This window comes from Piliocolobus tephrosceles, chromosome 8 (assembly GCF_002776525.5).
Source record: "Piliocolobus tephrosceles isolate RC106 chromosome 8, ASM277652v3, whole genome shotgun sequence".
Classification (NCBI taxonomy): domain Eukaryota; kingdom Metazoa; phylum Chordata; class Mammalia; order Primates; family Cercopithecidae; genus Piliocolobus; species Piliocolobus tephrosceles.
In genome coordinates this window covers 18,816,001-18,832,705 of record NC_045441.1, presented here as the reverse complement: position 1 = coordinate 18,832,705, position 16,705 = coordinate 18,816,001, and the positions used below count along the sequence as shown (strand labels likewise).

Sequence of the window (16,705 nt, the reverse complement as noted above, 5' to 3'; positions counted from 1 at the left end):
CCACCAGCCTGGCTGATCTCGAACTCCTGGCCTCAAGTGATCCACCAGCCTCGGCGTCCCAAAGTTCTAGGATTACAGGCACCCAGCAGCTGTTTCATCCTCATCTCCTCTTGCCTCTTCAACTCACCTTCTCTAAAGCACACTCTTGTTTCCATTTTCTCTCTACAGTTGTCCCCCAGTATCTAACGGGTATTGGTTCCAGAACCCCCTCATGGATGCCAAAATCCAAGGATGCTCAAGTCCCTGGTATAAAATGGCATAGTATTTGCACATAACCTACTCACATCTCCTGGATACTTTAAATAATCTCAAGATTACTTACAGTATGTAATACAATGCAAATGCTATGCAGTCATTATACTGTAGTTTTATTTTATTTTTTATTGTTGTATTGCTATCTTTTATTTTTATTTTTTCTAGTATTTTCCGGTTGAATCTCCAGACGTAAAACCCAGGGATTTGAAGGGTCAGATGTATGTTAGCAGCTGTTTATTTACTTCAAAGCATTTATCACAATCTATAATTAGCTTGTGTTTATTTTTCCCAGTTTATCATCTGTCTCCCCCTTATAACCTCAACCTCCAACATAGTGCCTGGTGTGTGGGAGCTGACTGATGAGTATTTACTGAGTGAATGAATAAAATCAAATGAGTACAAGGACTGTGTCATATACATCTGTTATAGCTCCCATGGTACCTGTGCATGGCTTTCTACAAAACCCTAGAAAACATTTGTTGAAATCATAAATACAGGCCGGGCGCGGTGGCTCAAGCCTGTAATCCCAGCACTTTGGGAGGCCGAGACGGGCGGATCACGAGGTCAGGAGATCGAGACCATCCTGGCTAACACGGTGAAACCCCGTCTCTACTAAAAAATACAAAAAACTAGCCGGGCGACGTGGCGGGCGCCTGTAGTCCCAGCTACTCGGGAGGCTGAGGCAGGAGAATGGCGTAAACCCAGGAGACGGAGCTTGCAGTGAGCTGAGATCCGGCCACTGCACTCCAGCCTGGGCGGCAGAGCCAGACTCCGTCTCAAAAAAAAAAAAAAAGAAATCATAAATACATTCCTTTTTTCTTTATTTTTCTTTAACTCATAAATAATTTCCATCAATTTTATCCACACCACAGTTTGCCCTTACACAAGAATTCCCTGACCAGACTTGGCGAGGCAGAAACAGCAGCTCAAATTCTGCCACCAGGGTTCCAAATGTTTATTTAGAATTATGTACCTAGTACTGCACAGCCCGAGACTCTTCAAACTTGTGATTATCAAATATTGCCTCAGCGCAACCACGTGCAAAGTGGGGGCTGCACTCATCGCAATGAAGATAAGTCTATTTAAATGACTTCAAGGTCATGTTTATGAACCAGATTGTGAAACTAAAAACTTCATTTGTGTTCATAAAACACTTGAGAGCTACAGAGAGCTCAATATCATTGACGAGGGTCAAGTGTCCAGCAAAGCGCTGCCCATGGAGACATAATCACGTTGCTTCATCATTGGGGCACGTACCATTAAAGGAATTTTCAAGGAATAATCACTTGTAGTATATCTACTTAAAGTAATTTCGTATTTATTTATTCAACTGAATTATTTATGTTATTCATAATGATACGAAACTCCGAACAGCATTGGTTCCGTCACGTCTTCCTTTGCTTTCATTTGGTTTACCGCATGCGACTATTTTTATGCAAATGAGGTTATGATGACATTAAACATTTTCTACTGATTTTCCAAGAACAAATATGTTCTCTCCATATGCCACAGTCTTCTTTTTTCCTGCATCCATCCTCAAAGTTCTGTTGGCTGATCGGAATTTCTTCTAAATTAACTAAAGGGACATGCCATCTGTAATACTGATGAGCCTTTCTCCCTCTGCAGTGCACACGTGGCTCTCCCATTAATACCTGAATTTAGTCCCTTTCACCCATTCCACCAGAAGCCTGATTTATACCCCCAGCTCTTACAAGCCTGTAAATCTCACCTTATTACAGAAGCACCGTGGTTCTCTCCTGCTGCCACTTGGAGAATGTTTACTGTCCTCGCACACCTAGAACAACGAAGAACTCCACACATAAACAGGCACTGTGACTGCAAAGGCATTTGCCTCTGTTGATTATTTCCAGGGCTGAGAAACAAATGTTTCCTGTACTGCGAGTATTTCACTAAGTATTTCACGTAAGTATCTGTCCACTGAACAAATCAGAGTGGAATTTGGCAAACTGCCTAAAGTGAGCTTGCATAAACCAGCTTGGGCTTTCTTGTAGGGTGTGGGTGTTTGTGTGTACCCATGTAGACGCCTGGAGGCAAGTTTAGGATGGGTTGGTTTTAACTCAGTGCACTGCTAGAGTGAGGAAGCAACGGACTAAGCAGACAGGATAATCCCCTGGAAACACAAAGGTTGTTTAAGTACCAACTCTCGAGTCCCCAGTAACAGTGTGAGGATTTCTGAATATTAGATGAGATGAGCTAGCCTCCCCTGCAGCTCTCATCTGTCTACAATCCTTACTTAAACTATCAAAGGCCAACAGAAGCAAGAACAGCCACTACTGTAAATCTCAACATTGGTCTGATTCAAATTAATACATGGAGAATTCAATGTCCCATAGCTGCAGCTACATCTGGGGAATGTGAACTGGACACTCAGTGACCCTGGGGGTTGTAAACAGGTGACAGAGCAGATCCATTTGCATAAATAGGACAAGGTTGACACTGCTTTCTATCCACTGGTTTCAAATTCTCCATGAAAGAAATTAGAAACTTGCCGGAAAGCTCTCAGGAAGAAACAGAGGAGAATCTTGATGGCAACTTTGTTTTAAACGCATTTCAGGTGAGAATACTTTCAAGTTCCAAGAAAAGATCAAATTAACGTTGCCAATTCATAACCTTCGGGGCTGGCAGTGCCTCTAAAAGAAGTGGGAATTCTTTCTTACACAGTTAAGTCTCAAGAGTATCCATTTCTCTTTTTTTGAGACAGAGTCTCACTCAGTGGTCCAGGCTGGAGTGCAATGATGCAATCTCGGCTCACTGCCACCTCCTTCTCCCAGGTTCAAGCGATTCTCCTGCCTCAGCCTCCTGAGTATCTGAGATTACAGGCGCCCACCACCACGCCCGGCTAATTTTTGTATTTTTAGTAGAGATGGGTTTTCACCATGTTGGCCAGGCTGGTCTCAAACTCCTGACCTCAAGAGATCCGCCCACCTCGGCCTCCCAAAATGCTAGGATTATAGACATAAAATGTATTTTTTAATATTCGGTTCTTTTCAAGGAAAAATTACTTCAATATGTGGAAAAAAATCAAATCGTGAAAAGAGGAAAAACATATATTGTACTTTTTTTTTCTTCTGGTCTGACTGCTATGGAGGAAGCAGAAGCAGGAGGTAGCTGAGCCCATCCTCCAGCTTTCACAAAGTCTCCCGTGACCTCAGAACATTCCTAGTGAGGGCTGAACCTTCCTCAATATGTTGGCTCTGTGTAATCCACAGGTGCCCCTTCTGATCCAGGCCCGGGAAGAGCCTTATGAAGGAACATACTGTCCCCAGACTCTCCCCATCATCCTGGCATCTGTCTCAGGCTGGACCCTCTGGATTTCTGTGCTGACTTGGGGACAAGGAAATGCCCATCGTCCTAGATTTAAGTATTCCATGTAAGTGCAAGGCTAAGGATATATTACTTTTCAGTAGATATTTTCCTGAAGATCCTGTCATTTAATGCAAGGTGTTTTAAAGATGATAAGGGGTATCGCCAGGTGTGATGGCTTGAGACTGAAATGTATAGGTATATTATTGTGTGAAATGTATAGACATGTTATTCTATACATTTCATGTGGAAAATTTAATCCCCACAGCAATTCTATGAAGTAGATATTATTACATCACCACTTTACATATGAGGAAACTGAGGCACAGACAGGTTACGCAACTTGCCCAAGGTCACATAGCTAGAAAGGGACAAAGCTGAGATTGGAATTTAGATTTCTGAATCCAGGCTCTTAACCTTCATGTATAACTCTCTCATGAAGGTTTTTAAGTGGCCCAGATATCTTCTTCAGACCTAGGGAATCTGCAAAAGTGGGATGAACATTCAACCATAAATACTGCAGGAAGCACATCACCCTCACATACTAACGGAAAGGGCACCCCTCAACTTGCATTTTCCACTCTTCCATCCCATTGCTGCGTGAAGACCTGCTTTAGCAAATAGACTTCCTCCTCGGTATAAACTCTGTGTTAAGACATCTCCTAAGGCAAATAATATTATACAATTTTCTTTCCCATGTTTTATTAAAAAAAAATATATATATGCCTTAAAGAGGGTTTTAACTGCATTACACTACATACTAGGGCCATCACAGGCAACAGCTATGCAAATTCAACATAAAAGTCCTTTGGAATTTTGTTAGCTTTGGAAGAATTGAAAAGCACCAAGAGAAGAAAACTAAAGAAGTAAACTCACCGACCTACCCACCCCCGTCCCCAAGAGACAAGATTCCCTAGATAAACTGTCCACTTTCTGTAAGACTCAGATATTCTTTTCCTTCTGGCAACCCCAGCATGGAGTAGAAGGTTCCATTCTGCAGACACGGAAGGTCAGGCACTTGATGTGGGCTCATCCACACACCTTGAAGACACACACAGAGCTGGGTTTGAATCCAGGTCCCGGCACTTACTAGCTGTGTGACCTCAGGCAGGTTGCTTAACCCCTCCAAGGCCACTTTGCCTCATTTATAAAAGAAGGGATGGGAACAGCTATTTCAGAGAGCAGTTAAATTTAAATGAGATCAATAAAACATGCCGTACAGTGACAACAACATAAAAGGTAGTCAATAAAAGGGAAAAATTATTGTGGTTAGTGATTCAGGGACACGCTTTTTTTTTTTTTTTTTTTTGAGAGAGAGAGTCTTGCTCAGCTGCCCAGGCTGGAGTGTGGTGGCGTGATCTTGGCTCACTGCAAGCTTCACCTCCAGTTCCGCCATTCTCCTGTCTCAGCCTCACAGGCGCCCGCCACCATGCCCGGCTAATTTTTTTTGTATTTTTAGTAGAGACGGGGTTTCACCGTGTTAGCCAGGATGGTCTTCATCTCCTGACCTCGTGATCTGCCCGTCTCAGCCTCCCAAAGTGCTGGGATTACAGGCGTGAGCCACGGTGCCCAGCCCAGGGACACTCTTAAGCATACAACTACTTATTATTATTACTCATTGGACGAATACTCTCTGTGCCCACATGAGTCTGTGAAAAAGAAAGTTTAACACAGAATTTTTCACCCTTTAAAATATAATATATATAATATGTAAGTATAATATATAAATATAATATATATACCCACATACACACATACACTCTCATGTGGACGCACACCTCTCACTCTGTTAGGGTTAGATGGGGTGCAGCGACACAATCATAGCTCGCTGTAGCCTTGGACTCTGGGCTCAAGCATTCCCCCCACTTCAGCCTCCCTAGCAGCTGGGACTACAGGCACAGGCTAACATATCCAGCTTATTATTTTTTTTTTTATTTTTAGTAGAGACAAGTCTTGCTGTGTTACCCAGGCTGGTCTCAAACTCCTGACTTCAAGAGATCTTCCTGCCTCAGCCTCTCAAAGGGTTGGGATTACAGGAATGAGCACCGCCCCCCCCCCCAAACATCCAGTTGGATTCTTGACTCGTTTTAAGGCACTTTCACTCTATATACAAACCAACCTGTGAGACACAGGGTATCTACTGTTAGAGGAATGATTCACATAAAAAAGACTCCATCACAGCTGCTATAATCAGATGTGTCCTTTTCACAGTGGAGGGAAACTTGAGTCGGGTATTGAGCCATGAGTAGATTTCACTCCACTCATTCATTATAAGACCAGGACTCGCATACTCATACAAGTCACGTGCACACAGACTCAACCTAAAATACCCACTGGAGTTGAATGATTCTCGAATATCCATGGTCAGCCCAGACATCATTCCTGACCTCCAGACCACAACATGCATCTGTCCACTGGGCATGACATGAGGATGGTCCACAGGGTCATCATGCCAGCTGCATCCAAAGCAGACATTGTCGGGATAAAATGGGTTAGAATATGTTGTGACGAAGGCAAGAGGAGACTTTCCGAGTGAAGCAAAATGAATTTCAAAGAAACCTGACATCTGGATTTATAAGCAGGAGGCCAAAGGAGAAATTGAAGATAACAGCAGTAGAAACTGCTCATAAATTACCTACATGGTTTGAGAGGAGAAAGCATATCATAAAATTGGTGCAGGGATTTCAGCAGTGGCTTTAATAAGCACAGACAGATTCCTGTGGTCCCTCCCTCATAGTACGAGATAATTGGAAAAGCAGATAATTACTATGCCACAGTGTGATATAGAATGGTATATTTCAGTAAAAAAAGCCAAAGACAAAAAACAAAAACAAATAACAAAAAAAGTCGGGGCTTAGAAAGCCTTGCCCAGCTTCTGGTGTCACCAAAGGCTATCTTCTTACAAACACAGAGCCAAATCATAGATAAAGCCAGACAGATTCATGTCTTATGGTTACTCAAGAAAACCGGAACTTTGGGGAACCCTGGACAGGCAGAACTGCTGTCTTCCTCACAAAACATGAACCCCGGCAGCATTCTCTCTCCTGGTTAACGAAATCACTTCCACTCCATATCCCAAGCTAGTGCACTCACTTCATCCATTTCCAATTAATTGCCTCAATTTTACTAATTCTCTCTAGGATTTTCTTGAATCTAGCTCTTCCACCTTATCCCTGCTTAGTCCTTAGTTTGTTATAGGAAAACAATTGTATAAAGTAGCACAATCATAATAAAGTGCTTGCTGTATTATTAAAAGCACCCTCTTCTCTCTCTGGCAATGTCTAGCACATGGTTGGCACTCAACAAATGTTGGTAACCATGACTTATATTTAGCCATCCTGCTACCAGCCTCCATCTTCTCCATTCCATGCTCCACATTTCTGCCAGTTATCATTATTTTTAAAAAAAGAAATAATAATAATAATACCATCCTGCCTCCAATCTTTTACTGGCATCTACCAAAAATGTGAAAGTTCCCACCCAGGGCTGGTTTCCTCCTTCCCCTCCAAATTTTTTTTTCCACAATTTACTCTGGAAACAATTCTCTAGCCAAAAGTTTTCCATTTCCCCTAATCCCAAAATCCAAGAACTGTCCCCTGAGCCACAGAGTGCCTGAAATTGCAATTCCTTTCTTTAAGAGCTTTTTTTTCCTGTAGTTAATAGTTGCTTTGCTTTTTCACAAGCTGAGCTACTTATCATTGCACTTGCTGTTCTCTCTCTCAAATGTCCTGCCTCCCTTTTAGAGGAAAACTCCTGCTTGCCAATAAGATCAAGGTCACCTTCTGCCTCCCACAGAATGGCTCAAGCCCTTGTCTTACTTTCTAAGGCCCTCTAAAAGTGACCAAAAGGACTATAAATAGCCACCAGCCTCTCCCACTCTCTTTGAAGTCCTCTGGGGCCAAGATGCCTTGCTCTTCTCCAAACTGCTGGCACACTGCCTGGCAGATTGGAGACTTTAGTCAAAAAATCATTTTTAGTAATTTGTACAAAACCAAGAAAGGACAAGAAAAAGAAGAAAAAAGAAATACAAACCAAAAGAACACCACAGAGAAAATAAGCCTACTTATATGCAAAAAAGCATAAAATGTAACATATTTAGCACCTCCAAATAAGAGAAAGAGAAGGGTTATTTATAAGATTATTTTGAAAAAGCTCTTTTCTAAAAAGAGGGACAGATCTTTGGAACGAAAGATACAAACTTGAACCATATTTCAAAATAAACTCTAGAAGGATGGAAGGGTGAAATATAAAAGAGTCATAGAAAAGCAACACAAAACAGAATAGAATATTTACCGATATTCTGAGGGATAATATCTTTTTATACTTTAAAGCAGGGAAGAAATGAAAATGGAAAGATTGACAGTTTGGGATTCACACAAGTTTAAAATATCTGTCCAGTGCAAGAAAAAAAAAGTCACGGAATTAAAACAAAATGGAAAACAGCATTTTGGAATTCATTTGCCTGAAATGTGACAAATGGTTAATCTCACTGCTACCTAAACATTCATTCATATTTATAAGAAAAACAATTTTCTCAAGTGTAATATAGCAAAAAAAAAACAGTAAGAATTAAAGCAACTTGAGGTTCTGTTTAAAATTGCAATGAAATTAGCCTACTTAAAGATTCTCAAAAACTTGTGAGAGCTGTTTGGGGCTTAACAAAAAGGATCCTACCCACTGGGGAATAATTTCTCTGGAGGAAGGAAACTGTTCTGCCCCAGGCAGCTGCCTCTCCTTACATCCCCAGGGCTCAAATATCAGAGAAGTTGCTTCTCCAGGCAAGGGCCTTGCAACTCTTTGATGGCTGGGATTAATTTGCAATTAAAAGAGGTTAATTTGGTAACTTTTGCTGTGGAGATCAGAATTTACAATGGTCTCTTTGGTTACTGCCTGTGGCCTGTGGGTGAGCTCTCAAATTCATCTGAAAATTGACCTTCAAATTTACCCAACACTTAGTGGCCAGGATAATCTAAATGTGATCATATCATTCAAGTTAGTTCTCCAACTCATTCTTCTACCGTACTTTCATCCCACACATTTTGCATTTTCGGTATAGATTTATATTTATTGTTTAATTGAAATTTTGTTAAAATAAAACATATACGGTCTCCTTCAACTTCTGTAATCTCCATGTTGCTAAATAACAATGATTATGTTAGTAATTCTTGATGTGTAATTTTAGACATTTTCAATTGACTTCCTGTTACTGAAGATGTAGATTTAGTTTTCTTACACTACCCCCACTTCACATACACATTTTGCCTCCTCTTTCTTCCAATAATTATACCAAATTTGTGTTTAAATCAATATGAAATATTTATATTTATATTTATATTTATATGACTACAATATATTGCTCAGAGCTAAGCCACAGAGTATATGGAAGTATAGTTTGTTTATTGGAGAGCTTTTTTTTTTTCTGTATTAATTGCTTTGTTTTTTCACAAGCTGTTTTGTACCTATCAGTAAAATGGTTGGGATGAGTGTTTCGGCCAAATCTCATGTTGAAATGTAATTCCCAGTGTGGGAGGTCCTACTAGGTGGGGCCTAGTAGGAGGTGTCTGGATCATGGGGGTGGATCCCCATAAATGGCTTAGTGCCATCCTCTTGATGATGAGTGAGTTCACATGAGATTTTGTTGTTTAAAAGTGTGTGGCATCTCCCACTCTCTCTCTTTTGCCCCCACTCTTGCCATGTGATAGGCTGGCTCACCTTTTGCTTTCAGCCATGATTGTAAGCTTCCTGAGGCCTCATTAGAAGCCAAGCACCATGCTTCCTGGACAGTCTGCAGAACAGTGAGCCAATTAAACCTCTTTTATTTATAAATAACCCAGTCTCAAGTATTCCTTTACAGTAACACAACGGCCAAACATAATCAGTACACAGTCCCAAGCTTTTTGAGAGGAGTTAAGAAAAACATCTTAATGCAGTCAAAAACACTAGGCAATCAAACAATTTTGCCACTTCCCACCTCCTTTAGAGACACACCTCCTGGAGCCCTGCATCCTCTTGCATCCACATGAGGCTCTAGGAGGTTTATCTCTAAAGATGTGGGAATAATTGATCTCTTCATCTGCTACATGGCTGTCACCCTAGAATGTTAGTTACCCTGGAGCATCTGTTCATCATCTTCCTTACTTGATTCCTTTGTTTTGCTGGAGCATGTGCTTGAGTATCTTCCCCAAAACAAATTCAGAGAAGGGAAAATTGTTAAGAGCTTACATTTATGCAATGGATTTACTTTGCATTTGCCCCTGGCCCAAAGTATTCTGTAGATGACTGTTAAGAGTTCTAAATTGAACATTATTTTTTTCTCTCAAAATTATTTAAGCATTCTTCCATTGTCTTCTAATATTTCTACAGAGAAATCTAATGCCAACTATATGTAATCTGTATTTACTCTCTGAAAACTTTCAGGACTTTTTCTTCATCCAAGTTGTTTTGAAATTTTACATTTCTTGATGTGAGTTTAGTTTTTGTTCTTTTCATGAATTATGTAGCAACTGGGTGGGATCTTCTAATCTGAAAGTTCACATCCTACGGTTCTGGGAAATTGTCTTGCATTATTTGTTTCATGACTTTCTTCTCTCTGTTCTCTCTGATTTTCTCATTAGTGGATGTTGAACCTACTGGACTGATCTGATTTCTTTTGATCTTTCCTCTCCTAATTTTCATTTCCTTTTTTCTACTTTTTAGAACATTTCTGAATGCTGTCTTCCAAATCTTTATTAAATTATTTATTTCTTTTTAATTTCTGTTTTATAAGAGATAGGGTCTTGCTATGTTGCCCAAGCTGGACTCTAACTCCTAGGTTCAAGTGATCCTACTGTCATAGCCTCCTGAGTAGCTAGGACTACAGGTCTAACTTTTAACTTTTATTTTTTATTCTATGATTTTTTTATTTTATTATTTTTTTTTTGGGTGGAGTCGCACTCTGTTGCCCAGGCTGGAGTGCAGTAGCGCAATCTGGGGGTCACTGTAATCTCTATGTCCAGGTTCAAGCAATTCTCCTGCCTCAGTCTCCCAAGTAGCTGGGATTACAAGCATAAACCACTATGCCCAGCTAATTTTTTCCTGTGTTTTTAGTAGAGACAGAGTTTCACCATGTTGGCCAGGCTGGTCTCGAACTCCTGACCTCAAATGATCCACCCACCTCAGCCTCCCAAAGTGCTGGGATTACAGGCATGAGCCACCGCACCTGGCCTTATGATTATTATCTTAATATATCTATTTGCTCTTGGTTTATAAACAAAACCAAACATTCTATATCGCCTAAGTCATTTAGTATAGTTTTAAAGTTTGTTGTTTCTGTTTACTGTTTTCTGCTGTTGTTGTTAACATCTTTTATAACAAAGACTCTACTGAGATGTCTAGTGATCCTGACTTTCCTTTCTTATTTTAGAGCAGGACTGCTTTATGTAAAAGGATGAAGCCTTATAACAGGCATGCCATACTAATAGTTAATGAGCAGAACCCAGCCATTTTTGGGGTACCCCCAGCTGTCAGACCTATCAGCCTTTTCCTTAGGCTGAATAATTTTCTCTAAGTGGGGATTCTCCAAACTCTTGCTTACAGGAGTAATAGAGACTAGAGGGGTAATGGAGCTGGAAAGTCATCCCATTTCATGCGCAGCCTTGTTATTCTCTGTCCAAGGCCACCTCTGTGAACCACAGTTCATCTTCTCCAGGGAGTAAACCTCCCATATTCTGCCAGATGAGAAAGGGCAGTCTCTGGCTGTGCAGAGTTGAAGAAAGGATCTGGAGACATAACTGCTAACTGCATCCCTTCTTTTCAAATCCCCCTCTAGCCGTCAGAAATGTCTGTTATCTCCAATTACTGAGTCTCTGGGGGCTTCTGGCTAGACTGCATTCTTTAGCTCTCACCACCCCCACCCACCTCATGTGGGAGGTTGGGTCTCAGCTTCACCTAGCTTGCTCTGTCAGTTGCCATTACCATCCTCTTTCCATTTTCCAAAATTCTGTACATGTCTCTCTCCCCTGTGATCATTGCCTAACCTGTTGTGGGTTTTTTTTTCCTTCTAAGTTGCCATTCTCTCTATTCCTTTGCTATCATTTTAATACACATTAAATACATTTAATACACATTGCTACCATTTAATCACACATAAATGGTGTACGTCCAGGCCATCATGTTATATCACACAGCAATATCAGGCTATGGGTTCCTCCCTGAGTACGCCAATTCATACCCAACCAAGTGTGCTCCTTCTGTTCTCCTGCCTGGTCCACCCTTATCCCTCTCCCAATTTCAATTTTCCTTTATTTTTTTTCTTTTTGAGACAGAGTCTCACTCTGTCACCCAGGCTGGAGTGCAGTGGCATGATCTCAGCTCACTGCAACCTCCCCCTACCAGTTTCAAGCCATTCTCCTGCCTCAGCCTCCCAAGTAGCTGGGACCACAGGCGTGCACCACCATGCCCCGCTTCTTTTTTGTACATTTTAGTAGAGACGGGGTTTCATCACGTTGGCCAGGCTAGTCTTGAACTCCTGATCCCAGGCGATCTGCCCACCCTGGCCTCCCAAAGGGCTGGGATTACAGGCATGAGCCACTGTGCCCAGCCCCCTCATCTTCAATTTTCTAACCCTTAATGGTCCTTCAGGCATTACCTCAAACAAGAAACTTTCTCAGATCCTCCCTGCATGTGCTGTGTGAATCTCTAGCTGGCATGTACCTTGTGCTGAACTGATCTGCTTGTATATCTGTCTTCCTCCCTAGACAAGAAGTAAGTAGGCAAGGACTATCCAATGGTCTATCTCCAGCGTGGAGAAAACTATCTGGCGCATAATAAGTGCTCAATAATACTTGTTCACCCAGTTCATTTCCAGTAACCTCGTTTTGGAGGCATTTTCATTCTTAGAGAAGTACAAAAAAATAAGGCCATGTTTATTTGCCAATGTCCTAATAAGAAAGGCTAATGAGAGAGCATCAGGAAATAAAAACAGACAGATGTTCTGGAAAGCCAAAGTCCAGGGACACAAAATAGCTTCCAGCAGGGGTGATGTATATTTTCCTAGTGATTCTAAATGAGTATATGCTTATTCGGTAGAGAGAGAGATTTAACAGGTTTCTCAGCTAATGCTGCAGATTTAAATCCATTTAAGATAATTTTCCTTATCTTGAATCTATTTTTCTCAGTAACCAAGATATTTAACTGATTTGTACAAAATTCATTTGAAAAAGAAATAATCTACTTCAGGCAAGGACACACTCTAAATAGAGACATTACACATCCAATAGAAAATGGAGAATCTGTTTGAGAATCGGAGGTGGAGTTCTGCCTGGAACATAAGGGCTTTCTCTTCAGCATCTTGACACTATGTCCAACCTCTTTTGTCTGTTTTACAAGCAGAAAATAAGTAATTCTTAAATCCGAGAGCACAAAACAAAGACCTCTCGTAATCCAACCAAGATGCACACAAATAGTTTTTAGACAGTGTCTCATTCTCTTCCTCAGGCTGGAATGCAGTGGTGCCATGATGGCTTACTGCAGCCTCGACCTCCCAGGCTCACGTGACCCTCAGCCTCAGGAGTAGCTAGGACTATAGGCATGAACCACCACCATGCCTGGCTAATCTTTTTATTTTTTGTAGAGACAATGCTTTGCCATGTTGCCCAGGCTGATGTGCTCAAGTGATCTGCCCAAAGCATTTGGCTTCCCAAAGTGCTAGGATTATAGATGTGAGCCACTGTACTCGGACCCAATTTTTTTTTTGTTTTTTGAGATGGAGTTTCACTCTGTCGCCCAGGCTGGAGTGCAATGGTGTAATCTTGGGTCACTGCAACCTCTGCCTCCCTAGTTCAAGCGATTTTCCTGCCTCAGCCACCCGAGTAGCTGGAATTACAGGCGCCCGCCACCGCACCCAGCCAATTTTTGTATTTTTAGTAGAGACAGGGTTTCACTATCTTGACCTGGCTGGTCTCGAACTCCTGACCTCGTGATCCACCCTCCTCAGCCTCCCAAAGTGCTGGGATTATAGCCTCAAGATTTTTAAAAGACAAGAATCTCATGCAAAAAAGTTTAAGTTGAAACAATAGCCTATCAGTTTGGCATTTTTTTACATGCTAATACCCAGAATTGGAAGGGTCTAGTAAAATTCTAGTAAGAGTAGAATTACTATAGATTTTCTGGAAGAAAATATTACAATACGTATCAAGAATCTCCAAAAATATCCCTCTACTATACACCTTTAGAAGTGTGGATTCAGAAAATAAATATCAAATTAATACAAATAAAGGTACGAATGAAAAAATATTCAATAGAATGTTATATATAATAAGAAAAATTGAAAATAACCTAAATTTCCAACAATGGAAACAGATCATCATTAATAACATCAGAAAATACTCTTGATTTAATGTTAAATGAAAAAGGGAAAAAGTGAGATAACATACACTCATAATCTGTATAGAAAATTGACTCAAAAACTTCAATAGATGCTGTCCCTAAGTGATGAGATCATGGTGATTTGTTTCAGAAAAATGAAAATCGAAACCATAATGAGATACCATTTCAACCAGTTATAACGGTTACTATTAAAAAGTAAAAAAAAATGACAGATGCTGGAGAGGTTGCAGAGAAAAGGTAATGGTTATACACTGCTGGTGAGAATGTAAATTACTTCAGCCATTGTAGAAAGCAATTTGGTGAAGTCTCAGAGAACTCAAAGCAGAACCATTTGACCCAGCAATCCCATTATTGGGTATATACCCAAAGGAATATAAACTGTTCTACCATAAAGACACGTGCACAGGTATGTTCGTTACAGCACTATTCGCTGTAGCAAAGGAATGGAATCAACCTAAATGCCCATCAATAGTAGGCTGGATAAAGAAAATGTGGCACATATACACTATGGAATACTACGCAGCCATAAATGAGAATGGCATTATGTTCTTTGCAGCAACATGGATGGAGTTGGAGGCCATTATCCTAAGCAAACTTACTCAGGAACAGAAAACCAAATACCACCAGTTCTCACTTATAAGTGGGAGCTAAACGCTGAGTACACATGGACACAAAGAGGGGGACAACGACACGGGGCCTACTTGAAGGTGGAGGGAGGGAGGGGGTGAGAATCAAGAAACTATCTATCCGGTACTATGCTTATTACCTGGAAGATGAAATAATCTGTACGCTGAACCCCTGTGACATGCAATTAACCTATATAACAAACCTACACATGTTCCCCTGAACATAAAATAAACATCAAAAGAATAGTAATGACTGGGCATGGTGGCTCACACCTGTAATCCCAGCACTTTGGGAGGCCGAGGTGGGCGGATCACCTGAGGTCAGGAGTTTGAGATCAGCCTGACCAACGTGGTAAAATCCCGTCTCTACTAAACATACAAAATTAGCCAGGCATGGTGCCACATGCCTGCAATCCCAGCTACTTGGGAGGCTGAGGCTGAGGCTGAGGCAGGAGAATCACTTAAACTCAGGAGGCGGAGGTTGCGGTGAGCCGAGATTGCGCCATTGCACTCCAGCCTGGGCAACAAGAGTGACAAAAAAAAAAAAAAAAAGGAGAAGGAGAGGAAGAGGAACAAGAAGAAGAAATAAAATATAAAGCTTTTTGTATTGAGGCTCTTTCTGTGTTTCTGGAACACTTTGATAACAACTGAACGTGTTTGCTTAGGTAATGTCTCATAAGCAACAGGAATACTAAGTTTATTTATTGAAGAGGAAACTAAAATAAAAACTTCCCCAAGAGTTACAAATAACAGTGGAAAACATCACAGACTCAGGGGGTCCACACCCATGCTGAGGACCCATCAAGCTCCCTGAATGACTGAACCAGAACTTACTTGGTGGGACGATAATCCGGAATGGAACGGTCCAGTGAAATTTTCTCACTGAGGTAGGAATTGTAGCCATACTTCTCATGGGGTCCCTTAGCCTTTTCTTCTTCAGCTGGGGAAAGAGTAGCCGGAAGGCCCCCTTTACCCCGCCCACCATAACCTTCAATGAGCCCAAGGGATTTGGATAAGCCTAGAAAAAGTGGGAGAAAAAAGAATTATTAGAAAACCACCATACCAGGATGTATTACTCAATCTCTGTTGCAGTTTCAACAGAAATTTTAACATTACCTGTCACAGAAAAAATGATGTCCTCAATGTATCCCACTCAGGTAAAGGCCCTGAAAACATTTGTATTAGAGGAAGGTCAAGGCCACAGAGTGTTCTGGGGTTAAAGTTTGGTTAACAATTAGAATCCTCTACCTCTGTCTCTACCAAAAAACACAAAAATTAGCTGGGCGTCGTGGTGCACGCCTATAGTCCCATCTACTCAAGAGGCTGAGGCAGGAGAATCTCTTGAACCCGGGAGATGGAGCTTGCAGTGAGCCGAGATTGCACCACTGCCCTCCAGCCTGGGCAACCAAGCAAGACTCTGTTTCAAAAAGAAAACCAAATAAATAAAAAAGAACCCTCTCTCTCCTTTTGGGAACTGGGATGAGATGGGGGTCTGTAAGAGGGAGAGACCCTCCACACTGGGAGAAATGAGGATGCAAGAGGACACAGGAAATGAGACAGAACGAGGGCCATTATTCATGCCTGTTTCCCTTTTGCTAGGAGGAACTACAGCAAGAAGAAATAGCACAGAATAAAAACAGCAAGTCCACAGATAACTGCCAAACTGCAGATGCTTTTGCTTCATTTGAACAGAAAGCGACATACAGATTGATTTTTATCCTGAGTTTAAAGGGTCCAACATTCTGACACAGCTCTTTCCCTAATGGTTTTACTTAAATTTTATCTAAATGGCAACAGGAAATACAAAATGTTTGAGAATAAATCACAGAGGAGAGGAAAAAACCCACACGGGTGATAACCATGCCAAGTAGACTTGGAAGCCTCTGTAACAAGCCTCACTGAGCAATCTGCAAGCTCCCAGGATGGTGGCAGCTCTAAACCTATTATTCCATTATAGGATAAACAGCTTGATGGGCAATTTTTAAATCCTGGAGTTATGGAAGGTTTTACTACTTAACCAGAAAACTTTTGTTGTTAAGGGTTCTCATTGCCTTCCACCATTTCAAATGTTCCAGCCACTCAGCACGCACACACACACACACACACACTTTATCCATTTAAATGATGGAGATCCA

At 41.2% G+C, this 16,705-nt stretch overlaps 1 protein-coding gene across 1 annotated transcript in view; it reads right to left on the bottom strand.

Moving 5' to 3' along the window:
- Window positions 1-16,705, bottom strand: part of GALNT17 (polypeptide N-acetylgalactosaminyltransferase 17) — a 597,097-nt gene that overhangs the window by 375,527 nt on the left and 204,865 nt on the right. Inside the window, exon 2 of the mRNA XM_023218655.2 lies at window positions 15,405-15,588. Coding sequence (XP_023074423.1) covers window positions 15,405-15,588 — 184 coding nt within the window. The remainder of the gene's footprint in view (window positions 1-15,404; window positions 15,589-16,705) is intronic.